This window comes from Eucalyptus grandis, chromosome 8 (genome assembly GCF_016545825.1).
Source record: "Eucalyptus grandis isolate ANBG69807.140 chromosome 8, ASM1654582v1, whole genome shotgun sequence".
In the NCBI taxonomy this organism is placed as follows: Eukaryota; Viridiplantae; Streptophyta; class Magnoliopsida; order Myrtales; family Myrtaceae; genus Eucalyptus; species Eucalyptus grandis.
In genome coordinates this window covers 57,213,866-57,228,421 of record NC_052619.1, presented here as the reverse complement: position 1 = coordinate 57,228,421, position 14,556 = coordinate 57,213,866, and the positions used below count along the sequence as shown (strand labels likewise).

The following is a 14,556-nucleotide window of genomic DNA, read 5'->3' as shown; positions in this document are numbered from 1 at the left end:
GTTACTAATATAGTCTTTCCAACCAATTGACTAGAAATCTCTAATGTATATTTAGTTGTCCTACGTGATATGACCGACACTGACGTGGATAATTTTTACAATTTTTTATCAAAAAAATTCAATTGTTTATTTTTATTTTTATTGTTTATTGTTTATTGTTTATTTTTTATTATTTTATATTCATTATGTCACCAACCACAGTGAAGATAAAACAATAACAAAAAAAAATTTAAAAATCCAATTTTTTTAAAAATTAGAGAAAAATTATCTATATATAATGGCCGTTGTCCATGTCAACGATTGCCAGTCAAAATTGATTGAATAATTATATTAACAAGTTATTAAAATATTTAAAACTAAGTTGAAAGATTTATAATTGAATTGGCTTCATACAATAAATTTAGAACTTTTTTGGTAATTTTTCATCAAAACTTATTACATTATGAAAATGTAAATTTGGTTAATCCACACGCAAACTCCTAGCGCTGAATCTTTGGTGATTATGAAACATACAAAACCTAAATTCGCCAACAATCTAAGGAAATAATAACTAAAGCATTTCGGGCATTTTATTAGCTAACTAATTGAGAATTTTCAAATTGGGGCAACTTGATCCATCATCATTCAAGCGGCTCAAGCTGTTCCAAAGTTAAAAAGAAGAGTCGGAGTACTTCGAGTCGAGTACATGTAACTCCATGGTAAGTCGACTCGTTTAACATGAGTTACAGCTCGATCGGTTACGGCAAGATTCAAGCCTAGACGGCCCCTTCGTCGTTGTGGCAAATGTAATCTCCTTCCTTGTTCCTTCGTTTTTTTTTTATTATTTAATTAAATTGGGCTCTTCTCCTCTACATTACGAGAAAAAAAAACGTGCATCTTATTTAGCCAACGCAACAAAAAAGAAGGTCAGCTCACGACACGTGTCCAAAATGAGATCCAATGTCAGATTATTATGAGAAGTCTAATTTTCAGCCAGACACTCAAAGGGAAACTCCTTGAAGGGATTAAAAAAAATGAAATCATCCCTAGAATGAAGTATGCACCTTCACTATGTCAACAACAATCAAGACTGAATTTGAGACTATACTTCATCAAAGCTAATGATGTTGCATTCGGAGCAGGTCTATTAATCTATGAAGCATAAGATCCACTATCTTCCATATCGAATATGTAGGAATATAACCTTTGAAATACAGGTTCAAACAAAGGCACCTCTCCCCTGAAATCGCTCTGAATTTCCACACACAAAAAGATTAATTCTTTAGAAGCATCAGTAGCTTCGAACTGCAAAGACAGTCAATTACAACAATCAGCACAAGCTTTGCAGAACTAACCTCTCTTGCATTTCCAGAAGGAAGCATGGCCTCTTCTGAAGTGCAATGAGTTCAGGTTGTGCAGCCTATGAAGGAACACATCAATTGCGGACGATGAGTTTTGTTTACTTGCAAACCACACGGAAGGACCAGGATAGATACCAAATCACCATGCACATTGAAACTCCAACAATTTATGCCCAACCCCTAAGAGACACCGACACAGAGAGAATAAGGCCCTGTTTGGTAACCATCCAAACAGGGCCAAATTTTGATTCTTTGTTCCCATAATCAGTTTCGGCCCAGAATCGCGTTTGGTAACTTTTTTGTTCCCGGGAACAAATTTGGTCCCAGAATCAGTTTTGGACAAGAATTTAGAATAAAAAAAAATATGATTCTTGATTCTGAATCAGAAAAAAGAATCAAAAAAGTGGCTCTCTCTCCTCTGCTCAACGTACCCTCTCCTTCTCCACGTTTTCTCTCTGTTCGAACTCTTTCTTTTTCTTCTCTCTTTTGCTCGACGTTCTCTCTGGTTCGTTCTCTCCACAACAACGGCGACGGCGACTACTGCTTCTTCATCGTTGAAGTTGCTCGTTCAAGGTGAGTTCCCTTCACTCACAGCTAGCGTCATTGTCGGCTGATCTGGGTGACGGTTTGCTCACCATCACCGTCGTTTGTCGTCTGCAACAGTTGGCAGGAGCGCCACCGGGCTCGAGTCGGCGGGCGCCCCCGCCGATCTGGCCGAGGAGTCACTCACCGAGCGACCCCCTTGGCCCGAATCGGGCGCCGCGCCGATCGCCGGCCATGGCGGGCGCCAACCGATTCGGGCCCGGGGTTGCTCGGCGAGCAACCCCTCGGCAAGCTCGACGCTGGCGCCCGCCGATTCGGGCCCAGGGGGTCGCTCGGCGAGCTACCCCTCAGCCTTCTAGGTTGCCTTGCTTTGATGCGCTGATTTTTCAGTGATGCCTTGACCCTGTTCATGGTGGTCGAGTGCTTTGGTGAAGGCATTGATTAGGTTTCATTTGCTTTTTAGGGTGGGGGATTCGATTTGGTTCCGTGGGGAGTCTCTGCTCATAATCGATTGGTGCGGTGCAGGGATTAATTGGGTTCGTGCGGTTTTGTTTGGGGTGAGGAGTGATTTTGAGGGTGAAAGGTGTGGAGAGGGTACTGTTGTGGTCCAAAATGTGAATGATATAGCTCCGAGCTCGCGTGTTTTGCTTGGTGTTCTGTTTGTCAATGCTGTGAATGGCATATAGGGTTGCTGAACTAGGAAAAAGAAACGGAGGAGAGAAAAAATGTACTAGTTCATCCTCTACTGATAATGAAACAGCAAGTTCTTATTTTTTTTCTTTGATGCGCTGATTTTTCAGTGATGCCTTGACCCTGTTCACGGTGGTCGAGTGCTTTGGTGAAGGCATTGATTGGGTTTCATTTGCTTTTTAGGGTGGGGGATTCGATTTGGTTCCATGGGGAGTCTCTGCTCAGAATTGATTGGTGTGGTGCAGGGATTAGTTGGGTTTGTGCGGTTTTGTTTGGGGTGAGGAGTGATTTTGAGGATGAAAGGCATGGAGAGGGTGTTGTTGTGGTCCAAAATGTGAATGATATAGCTCCGAGCTCGCGTGTTTTGCTTGGTGTTCTGTTTGTCAATGCTGTGAATGGCATATAGGGTTGCTGAACTAGGAAAAAGGAACGAAGGAGAGAAAAATTGTACTAGTTCATCCTCTACTGATAATGAGACAGTAAGTTCTTATTTTTTTTCTTTGATGCGCTGATTTTTCAGTGATGCCTTGACCCTGTTCACGGTGGTCAAGTGCTTTGGTGAAGGCATTGGTTGGGTTTCATTTGCTTTTTAGGGTGGGGAATTCAATTTGGTTCCGTCGGGAGTCTCTGCTTAGAATCGATTGGTGCGGTGCGGGGATTAGTTGGGTTCGTGCAATTTCGTTTGAGGTGAGGAGTGATTTTAAGGATGAAAGGCGTGGAGAGGGTGTTGTTATGGTCCAATATGTGAATGATATAGCTCCAAGCTTGCGAGTTCTGCTTGGTGTTATGTTTGTCAATGCTGTGAATGGCATATAGGGTTGCTGAACTAGGAAAAAGAAACGGAGGTGGAGAGAATTTGTACTAGTTCATACTCTACTGATAATTTCTCACCAAGTTCTTATTTTTTTCTTGATTAGATGTGGTGTTCTCATTTTTAATGACCATTGACCAGAATTCTTTCTTTGAAAAAGTTATTCTTAGAGTTAATACTGAAATTCTTTTCTTCTATTGGGATCTTTTACAGAAAAGGCTGCAAGAGTTTGAAGCCACTTTGAAGCCACACTTACTACTTCTCCAAGAGATACCACAGCGCTTGAAGTAAGTAATGAGTCTAATATCAGCTCTCCATTTGCGTTTAGCTCTCTATAGTACATATTGACTCATAAGTTTATATTTTCCATGATAGTTTTAAGTCTCATCTCAATTAACTTATATGATACTCAATCAAGGTTATTATGGCATCCCAGAAAGAGATGTTCAATGCAAAATGGACCGAGCCTTTAACCAACTTGTTTGTAAGTTTGTTGGTAGAGGAGGTACAAAAGGGAAATCGCACAACTTCTACTTTTAACAAAGCAGGGTGGAACAACATACGAGCAGAATTCACTAAACAGTCAGGATACCAATATAACCTATTGCAGTTGAAGAATAAGGTGAACAAACTGAGAAGACAGTATGGTAGTTTTAAGAAGCTCATTTCACAATCTGGTTTTGGCTGGGATAATGTGAATAACAAAGTTGTTGTCGACGATCCGAGTATTTGGGAGTCTCACATCACGGTATGTTTTAAGTTTCGATCATTTTGATATTATTATAGATGTAAGTTTTAGAAGATTTGATTATGTTATTGACATTTTTCATTATTGTGAAAATTGCAGACCAATAATGGGTGGGCAAAATTCAAGAAGAATGGATTTCCTCAATATCCCCAACTGTGCATTGTATTTGGTGATACATATGCTACTGGAGATCATGCCATAGGAAATATCCAAGATTTGACGGTGTCAAATGAAGGTGATGGTGGTGGCAATGCAATCAGTGATCTAGAAGACTTAAGTGAACATCCCATTGATGATGACGTTTTTACATCCGACCATACTTCAACTCCCATTCATAACCAGCACAGGTTGGATAGGACTCCAAATGTCAAGAGGAGAAGAAATAGTAGCTCATTTAGTATGGCAGACACATGCAAAGCTATACAGGACATGCTCAAAGCTAGGTCAAGTCAATCTGAGAGTGGATCTATTGGCTCACAAGTGACACCACCACCTGTGACACCACCACCTGTAGACCCCTTTTCTATAGCAGTTGTGATTGATATCCTTGTTAATATGAATGACTTGGACCAAGATCTTTACAACAAGGCAGTGGAACGAGCATGTAATAGTGCCATATGGAGAGAGGCATTTGTCAGAACACCAGCTGAAAGGAGACATGGGCTTCTTCAATTTCTTTAGTGGATGTTGAGATGTGTTTTGTGGATTGCACGTGGTTTCACTTGATTGTGTGTTTAATTATGGAAACCCTATGGTTGTATGGATAAGATGAATTGTTTGAAATTTTTATATTTGATTTGCTTTTACTTTAGAACTTATATTGTTGATTGTTATTGGATTATTTTCATCTCTCTTTATTAATGTTATTGTATTTGTGTGATAATATAGGTACTATGAAAGAATGATCAAATAGTATGTCTAATGAGCAGGTAGAATCAGTTGACCAATTCTTGGATGACGAGAATCTTGATATATTGGTAGCATGGTCATGCATGGTTGCGATGGACATGTCCATGCATACGAGAGAACCTATTAGGGACAGCAAACTATCGGGACTGGAATGAATAAGAGAGATTGTTTGTGGACATTCATATAGAATATATGAAGCATTCAGGATGGAGAGACATGTTTTTCTGAACCTATGTGATTTGATGAGGATAAGAGGTTGGTTGAAAGATAGTCGGTATGTTAGGATAGATGAACAAGTTGGGATATTCTTATCTTTGGTTGGTCATAATAACTCTACTAGAGATTTATGTGAGAGATTTCAACGTTCAGAACAAACAATCAGCAGGTATTTTAATTTAGTGTTGAAAGCAGTTCTAAAACTTGCAAAAGAGGTTATCAAACCACCTTCATTTGATATCGTTCCACCGGAAATTCTTATAAATCCCAAGCATGCACCCTATTTCAAGGTATAGTTTTCATATCAATTTTGCATCATCAAATATATGTAGTTGATAATCTTCTCTTTTCATAAATTCACGTGATTTTTTTTTCTAAATAAATTCACAGGATTGCGTAGGTACTATTGATGGCACCCATATAGATGCTACCGTCCCCACGTCTTAGCAAATCCCATTTAGAGGCAGAAAATGAAATACTACTCAGAATGTGTTATGTATTTGTTCGTTTGATATGAAATTTACTTTCATATATTCTGGGTGGGAAGGATCGCCAACGATTGTCGAGTGCTTTCGGCAGCACTTGAGACTCCTGAATTGCAATTTCCTCGACCGCCACCAAGTATTTAATTTGTTTATAAGAAATTCATTTTATGATTGTTTCATCGTTGCATATCATAACTAATTTATATATATATATACATGATAGGCAAATACTACGTGGTAGATTCTGGTTATACAGCACTCCCGGGATTTTTAACTCCGTTTAAAAAAGAACGATATCATCTGAACGATTATAGGGGGAATGGAAGACGGCCAAGGACAACAAAAGAATTATTCAACCATAGACATTCTTCTTTAAGAAATGTCATTGAGAGGTCATTTGGAGTATTAAAGAATCGCTTCACCATTTTGAGACGCATGCCTCCATTTACAATTAAAAAGCAAGCATTTCTTGTAATTGCATGTTGTGCTCTTCATAATTATATTCGTGACCAAGATAGGATGGACAAAAACTTTTCCCGATATGGAGATCCGGAGTACCCATATGGAACTAGAGAAGAGGAGGTTGTGGATGATACATCAAATGAGCAAGCAATTGAGATAAACATGATTCGGAGAAGTATCACAAATCAAATGGCAAGGGATTACAATATGCCAGAGATTCCATAACTTTATATTTTCGAATTTTGTAATATTGTTATTAATTATTGACTTATCAAAGCCAATATTTCAAAGTTGAACAATGGACTAAGTTACTTCAGTATTCATTTATGGATAAGTTGTAGTGATGAGTTTCTTGTTAAAGTCTTTTTTTTTTGTTTCAAAGAGTCATGTTGGTTTGAAGACTTATTTTTTTAAACGTTGGGTGTTCGGTTTTGGGGAAGGGAATATATATATAGAGCGAGAGAGAGAGAGAGAGAGAGAGAGAGAGAGAGAGAGAGAGAGAGAGAGAGAGAGAGAGAGAGGAATCTTGGTTAAATTAAAATTAACATCCATCCATATTAAATTCAAAATGGATTAGATATTTAATCATAGAAATGTAAATATTTATTGAAAATGAGAAATCACCATGATAAAAAAAACTCTTATTTAAATATAAATAATATTGAAATTCTAATAAGAAAAAAATTAAAATAACAACAATTTTCGTTTTTATTTTTATCTATTTTTTTATTTCTATAGTTTATTTTAATTTCCTCCTATTCTGAAATATATATTTGCTATATATAGAATACATATTTAATTTTGCTTTATAATTTAGGTATATTAGTATTTATATTTATTACATATTTTAGGTATATTAGTATAATTTATACTATGGTTTTTATTAACTATTTAATAAAAATTGATTAGTTAATATTTTTATTACTTAGTATAAATATAATTAATCAATGAGGGGTTTATGAGAATTCAATATCAAATTTATATTTATCTAAAAAGGTAATTAAAAAAGAATTGGAATAGAAATTGTATGCAATTACCAAACGCATTTCTATTCTTTTTCTATTCTAGAATCAGAAATTTTAATCGTTACCAAACGCGTTCTTTTGCTCAGAATCAGTTCCTGGGAACATAATCAAAAAGAATCAATTCTGATCAGAATCTACTCCGGGAACAGAATCGTTACCAAACGCGCCCTAAATGTAAAGAGATGACACTGAGCAACGTCGTACTAATCGAAAATAGAAAATGCAAAATAAGAATTGAAGACGTGGGAAAATTCCTAAGCGGAAAGCACATAAGCAAAATCTACGAAGTAACCATTACATGATATGAACTAGACATAACGGGAAGCTCGATGTCGATAGGCTCTCCTGTCTCCAAACATGTAGGCCCATGTGCTAAAAAGCTAACTCGCGGGAACTCTGCAAAACCTATAAGGACCTACATTCACTCCCAATGGGACCTGAATCGGCACTTGCACCAAAATCCACATGCAATCGAACAATACACGGAAAACGTTTCCAAGCGAAGAACAAAATCCCAGCGGGCGCATGAACTAGACAAGACCGACCACCACCTTATATTAGATTTATTCTTGCTGGTTGGTCATATAATTAATCAAGATTGTCGAGGGTTGGGATAGAAACGATTTAACTTCAAATGTGAATTTCAACTCCCACGCATTGTTTCCTTGTAAGGCAAAAATCTAATAATGAATATTAATGTAAGAGTAGAGTAAGACTGACCAAAAAATAAAATATAAGAAAATTGTGTTCCTCAATCTCATACTAGTGCCAATATTTTTAGCTAGCATCCCTTGTATAAAACGTCTAAGATAATCTTGAGCCATTAAATTTGAAATGACTTTCATAGAGGAGGCCAGTCTTCCCCCTTAACCTACTCTAGAGGGCTCGATATCAATTCCATGTCTATTTATTAGGGGTGATCGGTTCCCGGTTCGGTCCGGTTCCACCCAAGAACCGGGAACCGGACCGGGAGGACCGGTTCCCACTTTTCTGGACCGTGGACCGGACCGGCTATCTTGGAACCGAGAACCGGACCGACCAACCGGTCCAGTCCGGTCCGGTCCGGTTACAATGAACCATCACTTATTTTCATTTCATTTAACAAAAAAAAATAAATAGCAATTACTAGTAAAGTAATGCACGAGATTATGATCCGGTCAAGTTTTCTTATTCACTTTGTGACCAACAAAGTGACGCCCTATTAAATTATAAACGTCCACTTTGTGGAAACAAAAATTAAAATTCTGCATCATACCCTATGTCCTTGCACTATTATGAAACAAAAAAATAAGCTAAAGATCCACACAAATTTGAAATATCAAAGAACAACTAGGGTTTTACTTAGTAAGCAAAGAGATGCATATGCATAGTTTAATTAAATGATGTATATTCGATTTCCTAATCAAAATCCTTGAATCAAAATACCATCCGCAATTCGCATCAACAAATCGAGAGATCGACATGATAACATAAACCTTACCGCCTCGGAACCAAACTCATTCCGACCATCATAGGATTGCCCTTGAATCAATCAATCAATTGGCAATTAAAATTTTCACAACTTGTGGAGAAGGAGAATATTGGATAACACGGGGAAGGAAACAAAGGATAAAGCATACTTGAATGGGAAAGAGATGGGTAATGCCACGTTTCTCAAGAGATTCCACGAGCCTCCGAGGCAAACCCAGCTTGAGAGAGCAAGCTCGTCCTCGCTCACACTCTCGTCTCGCTGCCCTCGACACGAAGCCGCCCTCATCCTCACTCGTGTCAACCTCGCTCTCCGAGAACCCACCGGTCCCCAACTTCTTGAAAGCCTCCTCGCTCGGCACCGAGTTCGGCGTGGCGATGGCGGCGCGTCACGAAGCTCCTCGGAGCTCCTCCTAAGGCCGCACCTTTTCACGCACCCACTTTCTAAAAACCCAAAGGGTCTTCGGACATGGCACTCATTTGGACGAACAGAGCAAGGAATTGAAGTGGGGCTTCTCGAAAAAACGACAGAGAAACCACGGCACGGGGTTGACGTCAAGGCTTAAGAACCTTGATCGAAGCAAGGCATAGGGCGAGGCTACGACTACGGGGCAGCGACTTTAAGTCTAGAAGCAGAGTGACGGCGGCAGTGAGACCCCTGTCGTTGTGTGGCAGAGCTTCGACTTTCCAGCGGACACCCTCGTGGAGAACCAAAACTTCACGGCCGCCGTGTCGCTGACGTCGTCGAACGAGCTCTACTCGATGCGCATGGGGACTGACTTGTTCGCGCTCTACGCGAAGTTCGGCGGTGATTTGGACCAAATGTATTGGGAGCACAAGGCGCTGGAGGCGAAGGCGCAAGTGGTCGACGGGGCCGGTGCGGTCTACACTTGGCTCGACCCGAGCGGGTTCATAGCCATGTACCAGAACAGCAGCGTCCCGGTCGATGTCGAGGCCTTCAACAGCTTCCAGAAGTCGATCGACTCCTTCCTCCTCCTCTGGTTGGAATCGGACTGTGGGAGGCGAGATGTTGCGGCAAGGCACTCCGAGGAGGAAGAGAGCTGAGCGTCCGAGGCACTCGGAGGAAGAGAGCCGAGTGTTGGTGTGAGTGGGGCGTGAGGTGAGGCGTTGGGGGTGTCGGGCAAGGCGTCGAGCGAGCAAGGGGAAGGGTTACGGTTTTGAGAGGGAAAGACAGTGGGAATTGCCGCTGAATTAGGTTGTAAAATTTGGGGAAAGGGAGGTTGATGTGATGGTTACTGTATATGAGAGCACAAACTTAAAAAAATAAAGAGAGGGGTTTAGCCGTTTCAGTTTCAAGAGGGAAAAGGAAAATAAGAATTGTAAAATTAAAAAAACTGATGTGATGCTTACTGTAGAGTGTAAAGAAACGCAAGAAAGGAATTATCTTTGAGGAAAAAATGAATCTGGTAATGGGTATTGTAAATTAGTTTAGAAATTAATATATTTATATATATATATATATGGTCGGTCCGGTCCGGTCGGTCCGGTCGGTCCGGTTCCGACCCCCAAACCGGGAACCGGACCAACCGGTCACCGGTTCCAAAAATAGGAACCTAAGACCGGACCGAGACCCTCTAGAACCACCCGAAACCGACCGGTCCGGTCCGGTCCGGCCGGTTCCCGGTTCGGGCGGTTTACGTTGCACACCCCTACTATTTATGCAATTTTCTACTTAGTACTTCCATTTTCACTATGTCGTGATGGGACTCCCTTCTTTTTTTCTCAATTTATGCAATCCGATGTCTGACTCGTTCAATTATCGAACAAATCTCAAATCAAAAAAGTCAAATCAAACCCATTACTTCACTTCTGCAGATTATACCCGTTTCGTTGTTTGTTTTTTTTTTTTTTTTCATATGACCCCTTTCGTTGTTTGGCTCGCCTTGAAACGTTCGACGTCAAGCCCATGTTGAATGAGAAGCTCGGTATCCATTACTGAATCGTAACAAAAGGATACGCAAAACATCAACAGGTCATGCTAATGATCCGTATTTTAATACGGATCGTAGATATATAATTTGAATTATAAAAGAGTAGATATAAAGCATAGTAAAGTTTCACTCGTAATCCCATTACGTCCATGGACTCATATCTAACCAAGAGCCACTAACGAGATTGGGCCTAGGACATTCGATTCCATTTCTCGGCCACAAACCTCCCATTTAATTCAAACCCAAAAACAGGAATCAAATTACGAGTTCACTACTCCGAATTGCCGCTTCACCCATAAATGCCGGTGCACATATGTAGTCACATAGACTATGCAAATCACATAAGTGACACCGCACGTTCAACCTCTCTAGAAATCAATGTACCTTTATTTGTGCACTACGACTAGAATGGAATGTACCCTATCAAATAACTTTGCAAATTGTCGATTTCCTATCCTATTTCAATCCCAAGAACTTCTTAACCGTTCCGAGGACACTCACCACTAAACCCTTCTTTCCCGGCACCGGAGGCAGGTTGCCGCCCTTCCGGTCCACTAAACTATTCATTCCCAGGGCCGGAGGCAGGTCACCGCCCTTCTGGTCCGCTAGACCCTTCTTTCCCGGCACCGGAAGCGGGTTGCCACCCTTCTGGTCCGCTAGACCCTTCTTTCCCGGCACCGGAGGCAGGTTGCCGCCCTTCTGGTCCGCTAGACCCTTCTTTTCTGGCACCGGAAGCGGGTCACCGCCCTTCTGGCCCGAACTCTGCTCTTCACGCAAACCAGCTAACGAAGCTCCTTCTTTGCTGAACGCTTTGAATAGCTGCGGATACAAGCTCTTCATGGACTCTTTGAACTTTTGCGGCACCGCCACCTTAGACGACGGACCCTCCGGGGGAGCCCCATCCTGGAAGTACCCAACCCGGACTCGCCCACTGGCGTAAGCCTCGCAGGCACGGAGTATGGTGCGGGCCCGGTCCCGGAAGTGCCACGCGACAAAAAACTCGAACCCTCTCGGGGGCTTGGCGAGCAGGTGCAGCATGGACTTGCACGAGAGGACGAAGGCGTCCTCGTTGTAGGCGAAGGAATACTTCTCGGCGGAAGTTCCGGACATGAAGATGCCGTAGGCGGGCTCGTTGAAGAAGGGTCGCTCGTTGAGCACGAGGGCTTGGATCGACAGCAGCACCTGCAGGATGGTCGACTCCTTCGGGTTCCATCTCTCGCTCTTCCACTTGCCTAACACATACAAAATTCCTATATTTCGATAAACAAGTTTCATTCCGAATTAGAAACCGAGAGTTTCTACTTCATAATTGTCATTAGAGAAATAAAAAATTCATTAAATATATAAGCTTTTATGAACATGCATTGTGCTGTGAATGCGAACAGAAAGCTACCGCTCCACGTATTGAGCAAGCTCAAGCAGACGGTGCCGTTCGTGTAGAGGTTCGGGTTGATCCGGTACCCAAACGACAGGTAGTGGACCTGAGGCGGCTTCGCCGGGTAATTGGGAGGGAAAAATATGTCGAAGAAGTAGAGGCCGTCGTGGTAGGGCGTGGCGGCGGCGCCCACGATGGCGGCCCGCAGGAGGCCAACCTTCTTCTCGTAGGCCCGCACGGTGATTGACTCCGGCAGGTGCTGCTCCAGGAGCTTCCACTCGTGCATGATCCTCTTCTGGGTCGAGGCCGGGATGGTCTGGCTGGAGTTGCGGTAGAAGTGGTCCGAGTCGTCTGCGACAATGTCGAAGCGCGGGAAGGGCTCGATCTCTTCGATCTCCGACGTCGCCCCATTGGGCTCGGCGACGTCTGAGACGCTGCTGCCGCCACCGCCGCAGGCGGAGGAAGAAGAAGGAGCGAGGGGCGGGGTTTTGCGGCGCTTGTTCCTTAACATGATTTTGGTGGTTCTTGGGTTTCGGCCAAATATCGAGTGACTGTATGTATAGCTCTGAGAAAGAGCGGGAGGAGATATAACTGAAGGATTACGGGAGGAATTGCCGAATTGGGGTTGGTTTAGGAATCTGATATTCAGCTTCTGGATTAGATTTTTAAAATATTCTATATTTTTTGGAATAATGTCAATTATATAAAGACGATAAATTTTACAAAACATGTATATTTGAGGAATTTGATAACGGGCGGTCTACTTTCTACAGATATTTTGGTTTTACCATGAAATTCATGAGGGATTGATGTTTGTCTAGATATGTGATCTTCCTTGCATTGTGGACTTTTTTTCAGTTTGAAACTTTGATAAAAGATACCTTCACTTATTTTAATCGCATTTAAGTGAGGGAGGAAATAATTACGATACGAAGAGAAACATCGAATATTTATTTTTGGATAATTTGGCTTTCATAAATAACAAAATTCTAGGATTTTTTTTCATGAAAACGTGATAGATATTGAATTGGAACTTTGCGATTGAATAATAACAGACAGATGAATAGATGGATGGGTGTATCAGTAAATTCCACCGTGATAAGGTCAAATAAAAATCGAAATCCATAATCAGATTTTGGTGATTCGCCATCCATCTTTTCAATATTCGAAATGAGATTATCATAGTTTCTTTTTTTATGCGCTCGATCGATCCGTGCGTCACCCAAGTTCCATAGACTCAAATTTAATGAACCCAATTTCTTATGGATAACTCGTATTTTTCTAAATGGTTGAGAAAAAATAAAGTCCAAAAAAATAGGTCATAAATGGGTCAAAACAAGTTATTAACCACCACAGTTTACCCTAGTGACCATTCTTCTCATATGGAAGGGGAGAGATGAGGAATTCAAATTCTCACATTCTTAAAGGGGTTGAGATGGAAATAATTTAGTTTTAAGTATAGATTTTGATTTTCACGCTCTGCAAGAAAACAAGGCAAAAGTGTGAAAGTAAGAGTTAGAATATTTCAAGCAAATTATTTGTCATTTAGCAATAAACATTATAATTAAGAGTCAATTACTAGCTACAGGTCAAAGTCAACCTCAGATGCACACTCGTTGATACTGTCCCGACGGTAAAAATGACCCTCGGTGCGGGGGTGATTCTAAGCCTCTTAAGTACTCTCTATTCGTCGTGCTTTCGCCCTAATTGAGTTGAACTCAATCGTCGATCCCTAGTCGCGCTATCCACTTGGCATGATCCTCCCCCATCCACCTTGAGTTCGTGATTTGTGTTGGGGGTTGGTGCCAGAGGGAAATTTTTGGATTCCAAGTTAGGATTCAAGGTTGGGATTTGATTTGAGTTCGAGGGATTTGAAGGCTAGTCTGGCCAACCATGCTATCGAATCAGCTGCAGAACGGCATCAAAATAGCCAGGCCGGTCTGGTCTCGGCTTTATGAACTTGGAGGAGGACGAGTTCAACCCGGTCAGCATCTCAAAGAAGAGCAACGGAGGCAGCGTCGCAAGACTCAACTATGAAGTTATGAGAATTATGTCTATCGAGAAAAAACAGGCGAGTTTTCTTATTCATTTTGTTTCTGAGGAATTTTTAGCTTGAGTGGGTCTGGGTATGAGTTTTGGAAAATGGGTTAATATATTAAACTGGCCCATTTGTGACCTTTTTTTTTTTTTTTTTTTTTTGCTTTATTTTTTCTCAACTCACTGATAACACATTAAAACAAATCAAGTTAACCATACCAAATTGGGCTTATCGAATTCGAGTCACAAAATGGATAACCAAAACTCAAATCCAAACCAACACTTGCTATAGATTAGATCAACACAATAATTTCAACCTCTATAGATCAAACCAACACAATAATTTCAACCCCTAGCATCAATGTAACCAATGCCTGACTTGTCCAACTTTTAATAATATTTTAATAAATTTTCAAAAGTATTTTATTTCTTTCTTTTTCGTTTTTTTCTTTTTATTCTCTTTTTATCGTTTTTTTTTTCTTTTCCCTTCCTCATA

General features: G+C 41.0%; 1 protein-coding gene across 1 annotated transcript; it reads right to left on the bottom strand.

The window, feature by feature from the left end:
- Nucleotides 1-11,104: 11,104 nt before the first annotated feature.
- On the bottom strand, nucleotides 11,105-12,534 carry LOC104417549 (putative ubiquitin-conjugating enzyme E2 38). The gene is made up of 2 exons (XM_018860473.2): nucleotides 12,032-12,534; nucleotides 11,105-11,867 (listed from the first exon to the last, which is right to left on the bottom strand). Exons 1-2 carry the CDS (start codon nucleotides 12,532-12,534, stop codon nucleotides 11,105-11,107), a joined length of 1,266 nt encoding a protein of 421 aa, XP_018716018.2.
- Between the last annotated feature and the right edge of the window lie 2,022 nt (nucleotides 12,535-14,556).

Bases quoted from the DNA above. Each gene is read 5' to 3' on its own strand.
- LOC104417549 (XM_018860473.2), bottom strand. From the start codon at position 12,534: ATGTTAAGGAACAAGCGCCGCAAAACCCCGCCCCTCGCTCCTTCTTCT. The intron at 11,868-12,031 runs GTTCGCATTCAC...CAAGTGGAAGAG, and splicing joins ACGTGGAGCGGTAGCTTTCT to CGAGAGATGGAACCCGAAGG.